At 43.2% G+C, this 21,568-nt stretch overlaps 1 protein-coding gene across 1 annotated transcript in view; it reads right to left on the bottom strand.

Moving 5' to 3' along the window:
• Positions 1-20,916, bottom strand: part of LOC137372312 (melanoregulin-like) — a 49,500-nt gene extending 28,584 nt beyond the window's left edge. Inside the window, exon 1 of the mRNA XM_068036128.1 lies at positions 20,585-20,916. Coding sequence (XP_067892229.1) covers positions 20,585-20,673 — 89 coding nt within the window. The 5' untranslated portion in view covers positions 20,674-20,916. The remainder of the gene's footprint in view (positions 1-20,584) is intronic.
• Between the last annotated feature and the right edge of the window lie 652 nt (positions 20,917-21,568).

Raw genomic sequence — 21,568 nt, 5'->3', positions numbered from 1 at the left:
CCATTGTGACCTAGTTACTCTTTCCCCTAATGTGACCTAGTTTCTCTTCCCCATTGTGATCTAGTTACTCTTTCCCCTAAAGTAACCTCGTTTCTCATCCCCATTGTGACATAGTTACTCTTTCCCCTAATGTGACCTAGTTTCTCATCCCCATTGTGACCTAGTTACTCTTTCCCCTAATGTGACCTAGTTTCTCTTCCCCATTTTGACCTAGTTACTCTTTCCCCTAATGTGACCTAGTTTCTCATCCCCATTGTGACCTGGTTATTCTTTCCCCTAATGTGACCTAGTTTCTCATCCCCATTGTGACATAGTTACTCTTTCCCCTAATGTGACCTAGTTTCTCTTCCCCATTGTGACATAGTTACTCTTTCCCCTAATGTGACCTAGTTTCTCTTCCCCATTGTGACCTGGTTATTCTTTCCCCTAATGTGACCTAGTTTCTCTTCCCCATTGTTACCTAGTTACTCTTTCCCCTAATGTGACCTAGTTTCTCATCCCCATTGTGACCTGGTTATTCTTTCCCCTAATGTGACCTAGTTTCTCATCCCCATTGTGACCTGGTTATTCTTTCCCCTAATGTGACCTAGTTTCTCATCCCCATTGTGACATAGTTACTCTTTCCCCTAATGTGACCTAGTTTCTCTTCCCCATTGTGACCTGGTTATTCTTTCCCCTAATGTGACCTAGTTTCTCTTCCCCATTGTTACCTAGTTACTCTTTCCCCTAATGTGACCTACTTTCTCTTCCCCATTGTGACCTAGTTACTCTTTCCCCTAATGCGACCTAGTTTCTCTTCCCCATTGTGACCTGGTTATTCTTTCCCCTAATGTGACCTAGTTTATCTTCCCCATTGTGACCTGGTTATTCTTTCCCCTAATGTGACCTACTTTCTCTTCCCCATTGTGACCTAGTTACTCTTTCCCCTAATGTGACCTAGTTTCTCTTCCCCATTGTGACCTAGTTACTCTTCCCCTAATGTGACCTAGTTTCTCTTCCCCATTGTGACCTGGTTATTCTTTGCCCATTATCGGCTAGTTACTCTCTTTCCTGTGACATAGTTACTCCTTTCACACCCACCCCAACCCCCACCCACCGATTGGTAGGTTTGCTGCTCTTTACCTCATTTTACTGTCCTGTGCTTCCTTCCTTTCAGCCAGTCCTTCCATTCACAGTCTGTAATTCTTACCAGAACTCTACCCTTCAGTCGTCCCACTGCCTGCCTCTACGTTTCTCCAGATTCCAACTCCCACAATTGCTCTCCATACTTGCCAAATCCAATTGCTAATTCTTTCAAAACCTTCCTCCCCACTGGCACACATTCACCTGGCATCTCCTGAGGTACCCTGATATTGATGTCCATTGCCCAGACTCTGTTGAATGGAATTCTGATCTCAACAGCATGGTCCTTTTCCAACTGGCTAGAGGACTGCCACAGTTCACATAAATAGTTAGGGCAAAAGAAAAGCTTTGTGAAAATCGTTGCTCCTTGGCAATACCTCACTGCCAGAAGAATGCAATCATGCATCTTAAGCCAAATTCATAATGAGTTGGGTCAGTGCCCAAAATCTAAACTCTTTTCCTAATGGATGGCAATAGGAGTGATTAATTTGCAAAGAATCAGTCCAGCGTAATGACTTCAATGGAACTCTGGCTGATGCTCCATAAAATTGCAAGGTTACATCAATGCAAAATGCTAATCCTAAACATCAGGCAACCACATAAAGCATGGCTGCTTGTTTTACACAACTGTGGAAGGAATATGGAACTAGTGTTGGATTAGTATAAATGGGTGGTTGATGGTCGGCACAGACTCGGTGGGCCGAAGGGCCTGTTTCAGTGCTGTATCTCTAAGCTAAGCCCTTGACTATTATTTTAATCAATTTTGGGTAATTGACCCTAGGTTTGCCCTCACAAATTCTTTCAGCCCATTTTCTGTCCCCTTCACTCCATTACTCCCCTCCCCTCTCCTCTCCTGAAGGCAGTGATTCATTGCTGGTTGAGTTCTGGTGTCTGGCTCAAGTGGCCATTAATGGGCGGCACAGTGGCGCAGTGGTTAGCACCGCAGCCTCACAGCTCCAGCGACCCGGGTTCAATTCTGGGTACTGCCTGTATGGAGTTTGCAAGTTCTTCCTGTGTCTGCGTGGGTTTCCTCCCACAGCCAGACGACTTGCAGGTTGATAGGTAAATTGGCCATTATAAATTGCCCCTAGTATAGGTGGGTGGTAGGGGAATATAGGGACAGGTGAGGATGTGGTAGGAATATGGGATTAGTGTAGGATTATTAGTATAAATGGGTGGTTAATGGTCGGCACAGACTCGGTGGGCCGAAGGGCCTGTTTCAGTGCTGTATATCTAAATCTAAAAAAAAAATCTAATGTCTGGTGTGTGAGCCTTGACAGTATCTGCAGGCTATTCAACCAGTGAGCCATATCTGATCCTTGATTTCCACACACAAGCAGTTCCAGCAGGGGTCGCTGGGACTAAACAGAGAACTTGGACTGGAGCTGAATTTCCCCCTTTCTAACTTGATGACAATGAGGCCAGTTACAGCAGCCCTTTAACTGTTGCTCGACCTGATATCAGTTAACTCAGTGATTTATTGAACTCCGGAGGTTGCTGTGGGTACCATGGAAAGGGCAATTAACAATAAATGGAAATGTACTCACAGGAACAAGGGGTCAAGTAAACACAATTATAAACATTTTGACCAGAAAAAATGCACAACTTCAAATTCCAGTAAAACATTAAGTGGAAATGGTAATTAAAGATATGGATTTTAAAAGGAACACGGGAAGGTCACATCTAATGCAAAAGTCACCTTAGAAATTGTATAAAAATACAAGGTTTTGAAACAAAAACTTAGAGGTGTTGTATCCTCAAACAACACTTCTCATCCCATGCCTTATTCGGGGATTTAAGGTATAAGCTTACTTTAAATTTTGATGGATATTCTGGATATTCAAAGATAATTTTGCTGTAACATTAAACTTTTGGATTCTATGTTAGAAATAAGAATACGTGTTACATCTCTCACTAATATTTGATATTGTGATATACTTATCCACTTAAGAAGTTTATTGTATGTTAAATTCTTTCATAAATATATAAAAGTTAATAAATCGTCTCATGTAGTATTCTGTATACAACCACAAGAACCTGTGTCTCTGAGTCTCTTTAAGTGGAGAGATACTTATTGAAGAGAGTTTCCCAGACCCTTATAATATTTGGGATATTTATGACTTAGCCATAAAATATTAGAAATAGGCTATCCAAAAGATGGTAAAATTCTCTGTTGGTTTTCTTTCTTTGAGGGACAGCTAGTGCAATTCTTTGGATGCAAATAAGTGTCTGAGAATTTGTCTGGTTTGAACTTGATTAAAGGAGATTCATAGGGATGTACTCCAGATTTGGTTTAGCCCCTATATGGGGTTAAAGTCATAAAACACTTCAATTCGGGCCACTTGTTTCAGAATGTGGAATGAAGTATACATGAAATGTTAATGGTGAAGGGTAGGACCAACAAGTTCAGGGAACCCTGGATGTCAAGGGATATAGAGGATTGGATAAGGGAAAAAAAGGAGCCTTATGGCAGCTTCAGAGGGCTGAAAACAGCAGAGGCCCTGGACGAAGTATCGAAAGTGTGTGGTGGGGTGGGGGGGGGTACTTAAAAATGTAATTAGGAGAGCGAAGCGGGGGCATGAAAAAACACTGGCGGGCAAGATAAAGGAAAATTCTAAAGCATTTTATAAGTATATTAAGGGCAAAAGGATAACCAGGGAAAGACTAAGGCCCATTAGGGACCAAACTGGCAATCTGTGTGTGGAGCTGGAGGACGTAGCTGAGGTTTTAAATGATTACTTTTCATCTGTATTCACTATGGAGAAGGACAATGTAGGTGTAGCGATCAGGGAGAGGGATTGTGATATACTTGAACAAATTAGCATTGAAAGGGAGGAGGTATTTGCGGTTTTAGCGGGCTTAAAAGTGGATAAATCCCCAGGCCCAAATGAGATGTATCCCAGGCTGTTATGTGAGGCAAGGGAGGACATGTCAGGGGCTCTGACACAAATTTTCAAATCCTCTCTGGCCACAGGAGAGGTGCCAGAGGACTGGAGGACAGTGAATATGGTACCATTATTCAAGAAGGGTAGTAGGGATAAACCAGGTAATTACTGGTCAGTGAGTCTAGCATCAGTGGTAGGGACACTATTGGAAAAGCTTCTGAGGGACAGGATTAATTTCCACTTGGAGAGGCTGGGATTAATCAGGGATAGTCAGCATGGCTTTGTCAGGGGGAGATCATGTCTAACAAATTTGAATTTTTCGAGGAGGTGACTAGGTGTGTAGATGAGGGCAAAGCAGTTAATGAAGTCTACATGGACTTCAGTAAGGCTTTTGAAAAGGTCCCACATGGGAGATTGGTTAAGAAGGTAAGAGCCCATGGAATCCAGGACAATTTGGCAAATTGGATCCAAAATTGGCTCAATGGCAGGAGGCAGAGGATGATGGTCGGGGGTTGTTTTTGCGATTGGAAGCCTGTGACCAGTGGTGTACCGCAGGGATCGGTGCTGGGACCCTTGCTGTTTGTAGTGTACATTAATGATTTAGATCTGAATATTGGTGGTATGATCAGTAAGTTCACAGACGACACGAAAATTGGTGGTGTCGTAAATAGTGAGGAGGAAAACCTTAGATTACAGGACAATATAGATGGGCTGGTAAGATGGGCGGAGCAGTGGGCAAATGGAATTTAATCCTGAGAAGTGTGAGGTGATGCATTTTGGGAGGACTAACAAGGCAAGCGAATATACAATGGACGGTAGGATCCCAGGAAGTACAAAGGATCAGAGGGACCTTGGTGTAGATCACTGAAGGCAGCAGTACAGGTTAGATAAGGTGGTTAGGAAGGCATATGGGATACTTGCCTTTATCAGCCGAGGCATAGAATATAAGAGCAGGTAGATTATGATGGAGCTGTATAAAACGCTGGTTAGGCCACAGCTGGAGTACTGTGTACAGTTCTGATCGCCACACTATAGGAAGGATGTGATTGCACTGGAGAGGGTGAAGAGGAGATCCACCAGGATGTTGCCTGGGCTGGAGCATTTCAGCTATGAAGAGAGACTGGATGGGCTAGAGTTGTTTTGTTTAGAGCAGAAAAGGTTGAGGGGGGACTTGATTGAGGTATACAAAATTATGAGGGGCATTGATAGGGTAGATAGGAAGAAACTTGTTCCCTTAAGGGAGGTGGCAAAAACCAGTGGGCATAGATTTAAGGTAAGGGGCAGGAGGTTTAGAAGGGATTTGAGGAAATGTTTTTTATCCAGAGGGTGGTTGGAATCTGGAACACACTGCCTGAAGGGGTGGTAGAGGCAGGAACCCTCACAACATTTAAGAAGTATTTAGATGAGCACTTGAAATGCCATATCATACAAGGCTACGGGCCAAGTGCTGGAAAATGGGATTAGAATAGATTGGTGCTTGATAGCTGGCACGGACACAATGGGCCGAAGGGCCTGTTTCTGCACTGTATAACCCTATGACTATGACTGTGATAGGAAGATCAATGCTAGGAACTGAATAAAATCACCAGTCCCTGTTACCTGGTATTTGAGATCTGCCTGATTCCTACACCTATATAAAACTTTAATAAGACCTCAGTTAGAGTACTGTGTGCAGTACTTCACACTCTAGGAGTGGCTGCAGAGCATTCTGGGGGGCGAGGGTGCACAGCCAGAAGTCCTGGTTCACATTGGTACCAATGATGTAGGAAGAAAGAGGGATGTGGTCCTGCAGGCTGAGTTTAGGGAGTTAGGAAAGAGATTAGCAAGCAGGACCTCAAGAGTAGTAATCTCCAGATTACTCCCAAGGCCACGTGCTTGTGAGTATAGAAATAGAAGAGCACACCAGATGAATGCGTGGCTGGAGAGATGGTGCAGGAGGGAGGGCTTCAGATTTCTGGGCCATTGGGACCGGTTCTGGGGAAGGTAGGACCTTTAAAAACCAGATGGTCTGCCCCTGAACAGGACTGGGATAAATATCCTTGCAGGCAAGTTTGCTAGTGGTGTTGGGGATGGTTTAAACTAGTTTGGCAGGGGGATGGGAACCTGAGGGCAGTTTCAGATAGGACAATTTCAGGCCAGGGAATGGAAGGCAGAAAATCAGCGAGTGACTCAGAAAGACAGAAGAAGCAAAGGTTAAAAAGTGTGCAGCACAGGAATTTGGCAGTGTTAAAAGGTATTTATTTAAATACAAGGAGTATCGTAAATAAAGCTGATGAGCTGAGGGCACAGATAGACACATGGCAATACAATACTGTTGCTATAATGGAAACTTGGCTTAAAATGGGGCAAGAATGGCATCTCAACATCCCTGGATATAGAGTTTTCAGGCAAGATAGAGAGGGAGATAAAAAGGAGGGGGTGTAACATTATTAGTTAAGGAATCAATTACGGCTGTGAGAAGGGATGATATGCTCACTGAATCATCAAATGAGGTCATATGGATGGAGATCAGAAATAACAAAGGGGCCGCCACACTACTAGGAGTGTGCTATAGACCCCCAAATAGTGAGAGGGATAAAGAAGAACAAGTAAGTAGGCAAATTTCTGAGTGTGAAAATTATAGGGCAATAATAGTTGGGGATTTCAACTACCCCAATATCAACTGGGATAGAAACAATGTGAAGGGCACAGAGGGCACAAAACTCTTGAACTTCATTCAAGAGAACTTTTTTAGCCAGCACATAACAAACCCAATGAGAGGGGGCACAATTCTAGACTTAGTCTTCAATAATGAAGCTGGGCAAGTAGATGAAGTAGCAGTGGATGACCATTTTGGAAATAGTGACCATAATACAGTTAGTTTTAGCATAATCATGGAAAAGGACAAAGATAAGACATGAGTTAAAGTTCTAAATTGGGGGAAGGCAAATTTTACAAAACTGAGAGGCGATCTGGTGAAAGTGGACAGGACACAGCTACTGGAAGAGAAATCAGTGGAATACCAACGGGACACTTTCAAAAGCAAGATTCTACAGGCAAAGTGTAGGCATCTCTCTACAAAGATAAAGGGTGGTATGGCCAAATCTTGAGCCCCCTGGTTATCTAGAGGCTTACAGGATATGTTGAAGCAGAAAAAGAAAGCTTATGATGATCACAAAAAACTTAATATTTTGGAACGCCTAGAGGAGTATAGATAGTGCAGGGGTGAAGTAAAAAAGGAAATTAGAAAAGCAAAGAGAGGACATGAAAAAATATTAGCTAGCAAAATCAAGGAAAACCCAAAGACGTTTCATCAGTACATTAAGAGCATGAGGATAACTAAGGAAAGGGTAGGGCCTATCAGAGTTGTACAAGGTAACTTATGCGTGGATGCAGATGATAGTGGGCAGGGTTCTTATTGAGCTTTTTGCCTCTGTCTTCACAAAGGAGAGGGATGATGCAGACATTGTAGTAAAAGAGGAGGATTGTGAAATATTAGATACCATGAGCATAATGAGAGAGAAAGTACTAGAGGGTCTGACATCCTTGAAACTTGATAAATCACCATGGTCGGATGGATTGTATACCAGGTTGTTAAAGGAAGCCGGGGAGGAAATAGCGGATGCGCTGAGGATCATCTTCAAATCCTCACTAGATACGGGTGAGGTGCCAGTGAATTGGAGCTCTGCAAACATTATACCATTGTGTAAAAAGGGTGCGAGGGAAAGTCAAATACTTATAGGCCGGTCAGTCTGACCTTGGTGGTGGGTAAATTATTAGAATCAATTCTGAGGGACAGGATAAACTGCCACTTAGAAAGACATGGACTGATCAGGGATAGTCAGCATGGATTTGTGAAGGGAATGTCATGTCTTACTAACTTGATTGAATTCTTTGAGGAAGTAACAAGGATGATGGATGATTTGTAGTGCAGTGGATGTGGTCTATATGGATTTTAGTAAGGTCCCGCATGGCAGACTGGTCAGTAAAATGAAAGCCCATGGGATACAGGGGAATGTGGCAGGTTGGATCCAAAATTGGCTCAGTGACAGGAAGCAAAGGGTAGTCGTCGACAGATGTTTTTGTGAATGGAAAGCTGTTTCCAGTGGCGTTCCACAGGGCTCAGAGTTGGGTCCCTTGCTGTTTGTGGTGTATATTAATGATTTGGACTTAAATGCGGGAGGCATGATTGGGAAATTTGCTGATGACACAAAAATCGGTCGAGTAGTTGATAGTGAAGAGGATGGCTGTAGACTCCAGAAACATATCAATGGTTTGGTTGAGTGGGCGGAAAAGTGGCAAATGGAATTCACTCCGGAGAAGTGTGAGGTAATGCACTTGGGGAGGACAAATAAAGTGAGGGAATACACAATAAACGGGGGGATATTGAGAGGGGTAGAAGAAGTGAGAGACCTTGGAGTGTATGTCTACAGACCCCTAAAAGTGGCAGGACAGGTAGGAAAAGTGGTGAAGAAGGCATATGGAATGCTTTCCTTTAGTGCCCAAGGTATAGAATATAAAAGCAGGGATGTAATGCTGGAACTGTATAAAACGCTGGTTCGGCCACAGTTCGAGTATTGCATACAGTTCTGGTCACCACATTACAGGAAGAACATAGTTGCACTGGAGAGAGTGCAGGGGAGATTTACAAGAATGTTGCCAGGGCTTGAAACTTGCAGCTATGAGGAAAGATTCGATAGACTAGGGTTGTTTTCCCTGGAACAGAGGAGGCTGAGTGGTGACTTAATTGGGGTGTACAAAATTATGAGGGGCCTCGATAGAGTAGATAGGAAGGACCTGTTTCCCCTAGCAGAGCGGTCAATTTCCAGGGGGCACAGATTTCAGGTGATTGGTAGAAGGATTAGAGGGGACATGAGGAAAAACTTTTTCACCCAGAGGGTGGTGGGCATCTGGAATTCACTGCCAGGAATGGTGGTGGAGGCAGAAACCCTCAATTCTTTTAAAACATACCTGGACATGCACCTGAAGTGCGGCAAGGCTATGGACCAGGTGCTGGAAGGTGGAATTAGATCGGGTGGCAAGATTTTGACTGATACAGACACAATGGGCTGAATGGCCTCCTTCAGTGCTGTAATTTTTCTATGGTTTTATGGTTCTCTGATAGTGTGGCTTTAGTGAGGTTGCAGGACAATTTGACTGGGATGCTACTTGGTATGCATGGGATTTGCCTGCTATGTGCAATGGTCAGTAAAATAGGATAGTACTGTATAATAGGCAATGCCCAGAAACAACTCAAACTCTCTCCCACTCTCTCTCTCCAGATCCCAAGGAGTAGATTGTCTCCAACCTACATTTCAAGGGCCAGAAATTTTTTTTTATTTGTTCATGGGATGTGGGTGTCGCTGGCTATGCCAGGATTTATTGCCCATCCCTAATTGCCCTTGAGAAGGTGGTGGTGAGCTGCCTTCCTGAATCGCTGCAATACATGAGGGGTACGTACACCCACAGTGCTGTAAGGAAGGGAATTCCAAAATCTTGACCCAGCAACAGTAAAGGAACGGCGATATAGTTTCAAGTCAGGATGGTGTGTGGCTTGGAGGGAATCTTGCAGGTGGTGGTGTTCCCATGCACCTGCTGCCCTTGTCCTTCTAGGTGATAGAGGTCGCAGGTTTGTAAGGTGCTGTCTAAGGAGCCTTGGTGCGTTGCTGCAGTGCATCTTGTAGATGGTACACACTGCTGCGACTGTGCATCGTGGTTAAGGGAGTGAATGTTTGTGAATGGGGTGCCAGTCAAGTGGGCTGCTTTGTTCTGGATGGTGTCGAGCTTCCTGAGTGTTGTTGGAGCTTCACCCATCCAGGCAAGTGGAGAGTATTCCATCACACTCCTGACTTGTGCCTTGTAGATGGTGGTCAGGCTTTGGGGATTCAGATGGTGAGTTAATTGTCACAGGATTCCTAGCCTCTGACCTGCTCTTGTAGCCACGGTATTTATATGGCTACTCCAGTTCAGTTTCTGGTCAATGGTAACCCCCAGGATGTTGATAGTGTGGGATTCAGTGATCATAATGCCATTGAATGTCAAGGGGAGGTGGTTAGATTCTATCTTGTCGGAGATGGTCATTGCCTGGCACTTGTGTGGCATGAATGTTACTTCCCACTCATCAGCCCAAGCCTGGATATTGTCCAGGTCTTGCTGCATTTTTACACGAACCGCTTCAGTATCTGAGGAGTCACGAATGGTGCTGAACATTGTGCAATCATCAGCGAACATCCTCACTTCTAACCTTATGATGGTGGGAAGGTCATTGATGAAGGTGCTGAAGCTAATTGGCCGAGGACACTACACTGAGGAGCTCCTGCAGTGATGTCCTGGAGCTGAGCGGATTGACCTCCAACAACCACAACCATCTTCCTTTGCGCTAGGTACGAATCCAACCAGCGGAGACTTTTCCCCCGATTCCCATTGATTCCAGTTTTGCTAGGGCTCCTTGATGCCATACTCGGTCAAATGCTGCCTTGATGTCAAGGGCAGTCACTCTCACCTCACCTCTTGAGTTCAGCTCTTTTGTCCATGTTTGAACCAAGGCTGCAATGAGGTCAGGAGCTGTGTGGCCCTGGCGGAACCCAAACTGAGCATCACTGAGCAGGTTATTGTTAAGTAAGTGCCGCTTGATAGCACCGTGAACGACAGCTTCCATCACTTTACTGATGATTGTGAGTAGACTGTTGGGACGGTAATTGGCCGGGTGGGACTTGTCCTGCTTTTTGAGACAGGTCGTTGACTAAATCTGCTGGCATGATCCTATTACAGATGTTTGGAACCATTTTTTGCTCAGTGACATTGTCCCTGTTTCTTCTCCCTGCGCAGTTTATTGTTCACAGTGTTGTATGAGCACCTTAAAAGTGATGACCCTTTCAGAACTCAGTATGCTAATGAGCTATGTACCAAGATGTAGCCATGTGACTAGAAGCCATAGTCTCTCTGCAACTGTAACACCTGAGAGAAAGGTTCTGTAAATAGTTTGCTCTGTATTGCATATGCTAGTTTAGCTGTTAATAAACCTTTTAGAGATCTTCAATGAACTAGAATCCACACACCTAATTGTGCTGCTGAAGATAACACAATGAAACCCATGACACACAGCCTGGCCCAGGTCACATCTCACTCGCTACAAATGAGCTGCAGTAACATCCCTTGGTTAAATGGATATTCTCCAGTTGTTTTAATATTGCCCAAAAGGTTTAGCTACAACAAGACTAATTTTGAAAAAAATATCGTTGCAGATTCGCTTTGAGTGGCAGAGGTTTCTCAACAGAGAAACTATTGACCAAAGAGGCTAAATTTTAATCCTGTAATTCAATGAATCCTCCTAATTGCATTTGAGGCATTATGAGCTTAATTGAAATAAAGTTTCACAATGATCAGTGTGAAAAAGAAAGAGAACAATCCATTAAAGTGTCAGAGACCCTTAATCCAGCTATTTCTGCCATAATAAAATGGAACACATAAGACGCTACATCTGACACCTTTGAAACTGACATTATATCAAATGGTTAATGGTTGTCACTTCTTGGCCAATATAAACAGCTGCCTCTGGGACTGTATGAGGAAATACAAATATAAAGAAAGACTGGAAAAAGTGGGGTTATTTTGCTAGAACAAGGCAGATTAAGGGGAGGCATGATAGAAGCATTTAACATTATGAAGGGACGAGACAGAATCGATCGAAGCAGTCCCTTTCCAGTAGTTGAGGTGTTTAGAAAGAGGGGCCATAGATACAAGATTGAATGCACAAGATTTAAAACAGAGGGCAGAAGAAACTTCTTTAATCAGAGTTTTGTAAGGTTGTAGAATTCACTTTCAGGGTTCGGGGTGGAGACAGCAAAAAACGCCAATATTCAAGGTTAGATGGGTTAAATGGATGAAGGAAAGACGCTTGAAGGGATGTGGGATCAAGGTGGGCAAATGTGATTCGGGCTCTTTGTGTGGAGAGTAAATTCCAACATGGACTGGTTGGGCAGAATGGCCTGTTTCTCTGTTGTAACTTCTATGTATTTCTATGGCACATATATATATTAAGCATTGATCTCCAAGTCTGCTGATTTATCATGAATTGGCAACCCAATGTGATTGAACAAAGTATGTCGAGAGATGGAAGACTTCCACCCTCTGATTTTGGGGCAGACTTAAAACAGGGACTTAATCCAGGCATCCTGAGACTTAGTAGCCCATATTTCAAATAATCCCCTCTCGGTCTCCTCCATTATTTTATGTGATTTATAACTAATATGGCAGCAGTATATACAGCAATATTAATATAACAACATATAGATGACATGAAACAAAAAGATTAGTTCACTAGGGTTGAGTTACAATAAGTTATTTCACCTATTCCTGCAATAGACTTGTTTAAAAGGTTCTTTGAACCCTTTTGTTGCTGTCTGCAATCAGCATTTCAATCCCCCTTCCTCCCCTGCGCCACCCCCCTCCCCCATAATCCTCCTTGATAGCTAAGAACTAATAACGTTCTATTTTAACATTAAAAATTAGATTAGAACATGGGAACCAACCAGTAATCCATGTCAGCTGCCAATTGGACGGCTCCAGCTTAATTCATCAGAAGTAAAGAATCTTTAGTGTCTTACTATATGGTTTCCCAGGATAACAGAGTTACCTGCAAAGGCTTTTTTATTATGAGATACCTGTTCCATTTTTATACTGAAGTTTCAACAAAACATAAAACAAACAAATCAACTTTTCAAATTAAAAACAGGAGTGGTTGAAAGGCTGTTGGATCTTTGCCATGTTCCTCCAATCAATACTGTTTCTCGCAGTCAGTTTCACAAGAAGCTTAAACTCTAATCCCCAAACAATTGTAACATTCTCACCCATTATTGCCACTTGGTAAAGCAACATATAGAGTTCTAACATGACTTGCAATCATTCCTGCAATACCGCTTCATAGAAATGGCATTGGTATTTACAATCTGATCAACCCTTCCAATACAGAGGATCATAGAATCTTACAGTACAGAAGGAGGCCATTCGGCCCAGTGCGCATCTGCTGACTCTTTGAAAGAGCTATCCAATTAGTCCCACTCCCTGCCCTTTCCCCACAGCCCTGCAGGTACTTATCCAATTTCCCTTTGAAAGTTGTTACTGAATCTGCTTCCACCACCTTTTCAGGCAGCACATTCCAGATCATAACAACTTGCCACTTTAAAAAAAATTCATCTGACGTAAGGTCATCGACCTGAAACGTTAACTTTGTTTCTCTCTCCTCAAATGCTCCCTGACCTGCTGAGTCATTCCAGCCATTTTCTGTTTTTATCTCCTCATCTCCTCACTGGTTCTTCTGCCAATTATTATAAATCTTTTCTCTCTGATTTCTTACCTTCCTGACAGTGGAAACAGTTTCTCCCTTCCTACTCTATCAAAATCCTTCATAATTTTGAATACCTCAAGTAAGTCTCTCCCTAACCTTCTCTGCTCAAAGGAGAAAAACCCCAGCTTCTCTAGTCCCTCACTCCTGATACAATTCTAGCAAATCTCCTCTGCACCTCTCCAAGGCCATGACATCCTAAACTGTGGTGCCCAGATTGGGACACAATACACTGGCTGAGGTCTAACTAGTGATTTACAAAGATTTAGAATAACTTCCTTGTATCAAACTATCAAGGCTCAAAACAACCGACAATTTTCAGGTCTGACAAGATTGTTGGAAAAGTCCTGCACATTCCGAACGATGAGTGTTACGAAGCAGCTCAGGAGATCTCTGCAGAGCTATAAAGGCCCAGTTGAGCATTATAGAAGGTACACCAGTCTGAATTGGTTAGCTGACCTTAGGCCAATGAAAGGACCATTATATTTGGACCCAGTGCACCTCAGTTGGGGAAGGGAAAAGCCAATACGGTTTGCTATCCTGCGCACTTTTCTCGAAGCGTCGGCACAGACATTGGGTGAGGACAGGATCGGGCTCGGGTGTATTCAACAACATGGTTGAATAGCCTGCTAACGTTCAATGTCCAAGCTCACCTGTAGGTAATGGCCAGATGATTGAGAGACTGGAGAATACGCATTTATTGTGGGAGTACAGCCCAGGGGCTAGGCCCTTGGAGAGAATGTGAAGGATGTAACCACCCAGAAGTTGAAATAACATTGCAGGCTAGAAGTTCCATTTCAAGATAATGGACTTTTCAGCTGGATTCATCTCTCTGGGTATTTCCCTGCTGATTGTTCTCTCCTCATTGTTCAGTTGCTTTGCTGTTCATTTCACATACAAACATAGAAAATTGACAAGCAGGAAAAGACCAGCTGCCCCACTGAGACTGCCTCTCAGCATGCTGCCTGGAATGACATGACTAAACATTTCCTACACCCCCCACCCCCATGCCTCTCACAGCCGTGTAATCTCCAGAAAGAGGCAAAAAAAAACCCAGAGAAAAACCCAGGACCAATAGGGGAAAAATACTCATGAAATGTTCTCACCTATCACCTCAGATGATCAAATACCAGTCCAAGAGACCAAGTGGTATCCAAAAAGACATTTACCTTCTATATGAAGCAGCTCTCTTGGGGGCGTACAAAGAGTCAGCAGCCACCACACCAGTCAGCAATGTATTCCAGAGGTTCATTACTCTCTGGGAAAAGAAGGACTGCCTAACATCCAGTCAATTCCTACTCTTACACAGTTCAGACTCATGTACCCCCTGGTCCTCCCCAGTCTGTCCAACCGGAATAATCCATCAATAGGGACGCTATCCTGCCCTTGAATTATTTTATAGGCCTCTATCACATCGCCTCTAAGTCTACACTGCTCAAATGGTGGCTTATCTTCATAATGGTCACATGCCTTTAGTAGCCTCATCCAAGATACTAGCTTTAAGATATCTGTGCAGCACACAGTGCCTTGCCAGTGCACACAGTGCCTTGCCAATATTGCTGTGCCTCAGTGAATAACCCTTCCTTCCTGGTGTTGCTGTACTGTACTCTGTTTTGTTACCTCTATTGGCTATTTCAATACAAGCCTAGCTCATCTGAAACTCTGCTGCCCATATGCTAACACACAGGAAATCCTGTTCACACCTTACCCCTGTGCTCACTAAGCTGCATTGGCTCCTGGTTGAGCAACGCCTCGATTGTAAAATTCTCATGTTTGTTTTCATATCCCTCCGTGGCCTCGTCCCTCCCACCATAACCTCCTCCAGCCCTACAACCCTCTGAGACACCCGTGCTCCTCCAATTCTGGCCTCTTGCACATCCTGATTTTAACCTCTCCACCATTGGCGGTAATGCCTTCAGCTGCCAAGGCCCTAAGTTCTGGAATTCCTTCCCTACAGCTCTGCACCTCTCTACCTCTCTTTCCTCCTTTAAGATGTTCCTTAAAATCTATTTCTTTCATCTGCCCTAATATCTCCTTGTTTGGCTCAGTGTCAAATTTTGTTTGATAATACTCCTGTGAAGTGCATTGGGGTGTTTTACTACATTAATTGTGCTATATAAATGCAAGTAGTTGTTATTATTCTTGTTATGTGCAATATGCCTCATTCTAGGGCGGCATCTGATTAGCAATACTAAAAGCATGGTACTTTGAAATTAAAATATTAGTGTATGAATGCCTAACACATCACTTTGAAATTCCTTTTCTATTACTTTACTGGAGGCGCTAATTTGAACACCTCAATTAAATTAGAATTGAGATACATTACAATGCGCACAAGAAATATCTAACTAGAAATTCAAGTGAAGCGAGTTCCTCTTCAGGCAATGGTTATTCTTGGATGAAAGCAGAATTCTTGGTAATATTGTAAATCACCTGTTCTCTCACTCCACTATAAACAATACCATGTGAGGCCTCAAAGTCAAAAGGTGCTCCTGTTTGCTCTGTGCTAGCCCTGTGTCTAATTTCCTATTCTTCTCCACCTAAGGTGGGTTAGGGTATACAATATGTCATTGGATAGGCTTTAGAATAAGGCATGGCATAGAATATTAATAGGGTCTAAAATAGAGCATTGCATCAGTGATGGTTTACGCTATAGAACAGGGCATTGGATATGTAATGGATAGGGACTGGGATAGGATTTGGAATAGGGTAGAGAATAAGGTTTGGGATTGAGTTCGGCATATGGCATGGGAAAGGGTATGGGATAGGGTTTGGGATTCGCTATGGACTAAAGTATGAAATAGGTCATGGGATAAGATAAAGTATATGACATCAAACTGGGTATACAATAGGCCCAAACATGGGACCAGATAGGGGATAAGATAAACTGTGAGACAGGGTATGAAATCGGGTATAAGATCAGGTGTGATACTGGGATAAGATAAACTGTCTGAAGTCAGGTAAGTTTCCACCTGCTCAAAAGCAACATAAACAGAACTTGACTTTTCTATAGAGTTAGAATGGGCCTAGTTTTCTGGTCACTGGCAGACCTGAGTATCTCAGTTGACCCACACAGGCCATGATGCAATTCTGTGCTGCCCTCTTGCTCCTCCAGCCACTGGGGGAGGTAGAGCGGCCAGTCACAAACCAGAACTAAAGGTAAACAAATGGATGGCCAAGCTCGGACAGGCACAATTGTTTTGATACTGTTTCAGCTGCAAATGTAAGGAAGACAGTTTCTACAGGATTTTGGATTTGGCCCAGGGTCAGCAATGTGGACACCTGTGGCCGTGGTAAACATTTTGAGGTCCATGGTCATTTTAAATGTCTTTCTCCAAGCCTTTAAAACTCGGATAAAGGCTTGGAACAAGACATTTAAAATGACCAGGAGCGAAATGATTCGAAATGACCGGGATCATCAGGGCATCAGCTGCTTCATGATCACATCATTGACAAACCAACAGAAAATGACAAGAAGGCTTGGCTCAAGTACGTCGCAGAATAAAATATGCAGAGGGCATGACAGAGTCCTGGGTGGGGGTGTGTGTGAGACAGAACCTGCTGGAAAGAGGGAGAGCAAGTGATCCAGAGCTTATTGCATAAGGTAACAATTCCTTTATTAAAAAAAGCACCTCCATCCGAAACAAACCAGAAATTCCCCCAAAATACTGGTTTAACATAATAGAAAGAAGGAGGATGAGAAGTTGAGTAAACGAGCCGTTTCACAAAGACCTCAGCGATATTACGCAGGTTCTGGTGTTAGACTCTGCAAAGGACATCAATCTACACAGTCATATCTCGTTGAACTTTTGGACTAGAACACATTGTCTCTTGGCTGGTGAGTCTAGAACCAGGGAACATAGTCTCAGAATTTCTTCACTCAGAGGTGGTGAATCTTTGGAATTCTCTACCCCAGAGGGTGGTGGAGGCTCAGTCACTGAATATGTTCAAGACAGAAATTGATAGATATCTGGATACTAATGACAGTTCAGGTTTTTCCCTTATTTTTCTTACCTGTGCAAAAACATGGGGTCGAATTCGAAAAAAAGATCATTCAACCTAGCTTGGGAACGAGAATATTTCATTTTTGAAAGACCTACAGATTGTTTTATGGAGTGCGCAAGATGTGACCAAGTAATGAAACAGCTCAAGTGAACGGTATCTCGCGACCATGCTGAGAAATGGTGCAAAAAGTGTCTAAGACTGCAAACGTGTCGAGCTCGGAGAAGGATAGATTCATCAAGGAAACCAAAGCCAATAGAGAAGGCCAGGTAATGTTAAAGGCCACCTTGGTTAACCAGGATCTCAAAGATACACAGAATGATCTTTGCCTTGCCTACATTTTAGCAAAAACCAAACTGCCATTTTCAGCAGGTGTCATTTCCAATGAAATTGCTAAAAAAAAAGACCCAAAGTCTGCTCCTTTTCAAAGACTGTAGTGCATTGCAAGAACTGTGGCAAGAAGCCCCGAGGACTGAGGTTACTACAATTACAGGGAAACAGTTCAAGCTGCATAGATGCTCCATTTGTAAACTTAATGCGTGGTGAGAGCGCTGACTACAGTGACAAGAGTCAGTTTATTATTTACCATTATTTTGTGAATGTTGACAAAGGGGAAATTTGCTCTGAGTTTTTGAGCTTAATTGAAATAGCTGTGCAGAAAATCTGAGTGCAGCCAGCATTGGTTGTTTGGAAAATAACCAAAACAAATACCCGGTAGAGAAAATTGTGGGATTTACATCGGACGGCCATCTGTAATGCTAGTCCAACGTGAAAGTGTTTCAAGGCGACTGAAAGATCAATGTGAAGATTTATTCATCCAGCACTGAATGACATGTTGCCAAGCTTTAACGTCTAACGACGCTGAATCAGTCATACCTTGTGGAAGACATGATAAAAGCAATACATAGACATTTCAGGGGAGCTGTCCAGAAAAAAAGGAATTTAGAGAGATTTGTGAGCTGAATGAAGAGGAATACTCAAGTCTGGTTGGCTACAAAAAAATTCACTGGTTAGGTTCGACTGCCTGTGTTGTGAGGTTCAAGCCACTGCGGGATTCTCTAGTGCACTACTTTGAGAGTGAGGCATTTGAGCAGGAATCACCATATTACAGAAAAAATTGCCAGAATATCCATGACATGCTACAATCTCCAAATTCCATTCTGTATCTCAGTTTCTTGAACTGGGTTTTGCCACTTCTTGCATCAATGAATTTGGCACTGCAGAAAGAGAACTCTGATCTGTACAACTCATACTGCTCTCTGGAGAAGAACTTCTAGGACATTTTGAAGCCGTTTAAACAGCCTTCAAATGAAGATTCTACACTGGAATCTTTTGTATCTCCAAGCTACCTGTCTATCCCCAGTGCCAAGGACACAGAGATGCTGAGGGAATGTAAAGAGCAGCACTACTTGCCAGAAACGGAGATTGTCCAGGTAAGAGCAATGTTTATTGAATATGCAAAAAAACCTGAATGGGCATTCAAGGCCAGATTTCCTGAAAAAGAACTGGTGAAATGCATGCTTTACATGGACCTCTGCAACCAAATGCCACCAGTCTCAGAAATTCAAAGCACATTGGCTCCAGCAAAGTTGAAATGCAATATACATTGTACTGTGAAGATGAGGCTGTCAAAACACTTTTCAACTCAGACCACTGTGGCAGAGTTGTTACCAAATTATAGTGTCTTTTGTTTAAGTCAAGTGAGGATGAATACAGTGAACTGGCAAGACTATCACTTCTTTTACTGACACTGAGCCCTAATACATGTTGCTGCGAACGAGGCTTCAGCCACTTGAACAAAATCAAAACATCCACAAGGAATCACCTGGAGAACTGTCGGGTTGATGCTTGTCTATGTTTTGCAACTGCAACAATGAGCACAAAGGACTTCAATGTAGCTGCGCTGGTGAGGTACATTCGGAATCGAAAACATTAAAGTGCATTCAATTTATTATTATTAGCTGGCTGGCTAACTAGGACAGCTAGCTAATCGCTTTTTCCAGTGTGGAAAATTATTTGCTATTTTACTGGTTGAATGACATAAAGTTTCTTTTCATAGTCCTGGTTTGTATTGTGTAATGATTTAGCTGGCTGGCTACATGCTAATGCAATGTTAGCACATGGTGTAGCTAACTCAGTATTCTGTCAACAAAAGTAATTCACATTGACATTGCATACTGTTTTTCTTGCTAGCTTGCTAATACAGTTGTGCTGCTCTTCATTGATGTTTGTATGCTTAGCTACTTTATTTGCAGGGAGTGTCAGCCTAGATTATATGCTCAAGTCCCTGGACTGGCATCTTGAACCCACAACCTTCTGATTCAGGAGGCGAGAATGGTCCACTCTGAACCATGTGTGACAGCTATGTGACGTGGAGATAGATGAAACAATTGGCCCAGAGTGATTTACAATGATAGTGATCTGGTTTTATGCTTTGCCCTTGCTTTATGACGTTCCCTGATAGCCATGATATCAGTTCTTATCACTCTGGTTGTCCATTATCAAGCTCCCTCACTTAAAAGAAGCAGAGCACTCATTTTGAACTAAACATAAGTGCAATTTAACAACGCGATTTAAAAATTAGCTTTGCATCCATTAGCTTAGCTGGTTAATGCAGTTAATAGCTCAGCCTAGAAATGTCCTGAGTTGGATTCCCAGTGTGTGCTGTTGTTATGATCTGGAATATGCTGCCTGAAAGGGTGGTGGAAGCAGATTTGATAGTAAAAGTCAAAAGGGAATTTGATAAATACATGAAGGGGAAAAACGCGCAGGGGGAGGGGGAAGGGAGGAGAAGGGCAGGGGAGTGGGACGAATTGGATAACTCCTTCACAGAGCTGGGTGCTTTCTGTACTGTGATTCTAACGATATTCATGAAATAAGTCCTTGTTGTCACTTTGATTGACAATTGTCCTGATCGTTCTTTTATGAGAAGCAGAATATTAATTTAGAATTTTAAAATAAAAACCCCACACTCAGCAAATACACAATTCAATTTAACTTAACTCGATTCGAAAATCATCTCTGCAATCCAGTACCCCAACTAGGAGCTACCAATCCAACACAATTGGGCAAATGAAGATTGAAAATCAAATGGATTTTCCAGGAGGTTAAAGAGTTAGTTTTTAATTAAGTTTTGGCCCGCCTCACAGTCCCAGCGAAGTAATACTGGACTCAATGCGACAAAGTTGCTCTGATATCATTGTCACACCATGCTTCCGGGCGCAGACAGACATTCCCTAACTCGTTACAGTACCTGAGCAGCGGCTGCTTTGCTTGTGTCTTCATGGCACCCAGGCACTGACAGCAACAGATCGAGCACAAAAACTCTCTCGGCCCCATCATCTTCGCGGAACTAAAATTAAAATACTTGATTTCCTGCTATGCACTCCTTAAGAGAGTGGCAGGAAAGATTGTGCCTCCCAGTAACTTGCCAATACTTGTCACTCAGCTGAGATCCAGACACTTAAGAGGACGGTACACCCCTCCCGCAAGAAGTCGAGGTGTCTGTAAAAGGGATTTAACTGTGTTCTGGGTCTGAAAACCCGGCTTCCCAGCTGTGTTCCGGCACTGATAGGATTGCAGGGTCCAATGTGCAATGTGACAAAGGGCGCAGTCGCAGATTGCTGCTGCAGCCAAACTGAAACTGACTAGAAATGACAAGGAGGGAATCACATGGAAAGTTCACATTCCGAAAGTAGTTTGCCCCTTGCAATTTCATCTGAGAATGATCCAATCGGATTGGAGTGGAAGTCCATAGGACCATTTGGAATAGCCCATCTTTATAAATCACTTCTGCTCATTTTTTTGGGTCTTATCTTGATCTGCTGCCCACCTACTAACTCCAAACTCCACCCCAAGCCCCATTTACCCATCACCCCTATGCTCACTGTGACCTGCTTTGGCTCCCGGTCTGACAATGCCTCCATTTTAAATTTCTCATCTCTGTGTTCAAATCCCCTCCAGGGCCTTGATCCTCCCTATCTCTTTAATCTTCTCCAGACTTCTAAGTCTCTGCGATCTCTGCATTCCTCCGATTCTGGCCTCTTGTGCATCCCTGATTTTGTCTACCCCACCACTGGCAGTCGTGCCTTCAGCTGCTCTGGAATTCCCTCCCTACACCTCTATCCCTCTCTCCTCCTTTAAGATGCTCCTGAAAAACCAACCCCTTAGACCAAGCTTTGGTCACCTGTCCTAATATCTCCTTGTGTGGCTCGGTGTCAGTTTTTGTCTGAAAACC

This window comes from Heterodontus francisci, chromosome 7, assembly GCF_036365525.1.
Source record: "Heterodontus francisci isolate sHetFra1 chromosome 7, sHetFra1.hap1, whole genome shotgun sequence".
In the NCBI taxonomy this organism is placed as follows: domain Eukaryota; kingdom Metazoa; phylum Chordata; class Chondrichthyes; order Heterodontiformes; family Heterodontidae; genus Heterodontus; species Heterodontus francisci.
Note: the sequence above shows the minus strand (reverse complement) of the source record. Positions and strands in the feature narration are given on the sequence as shown.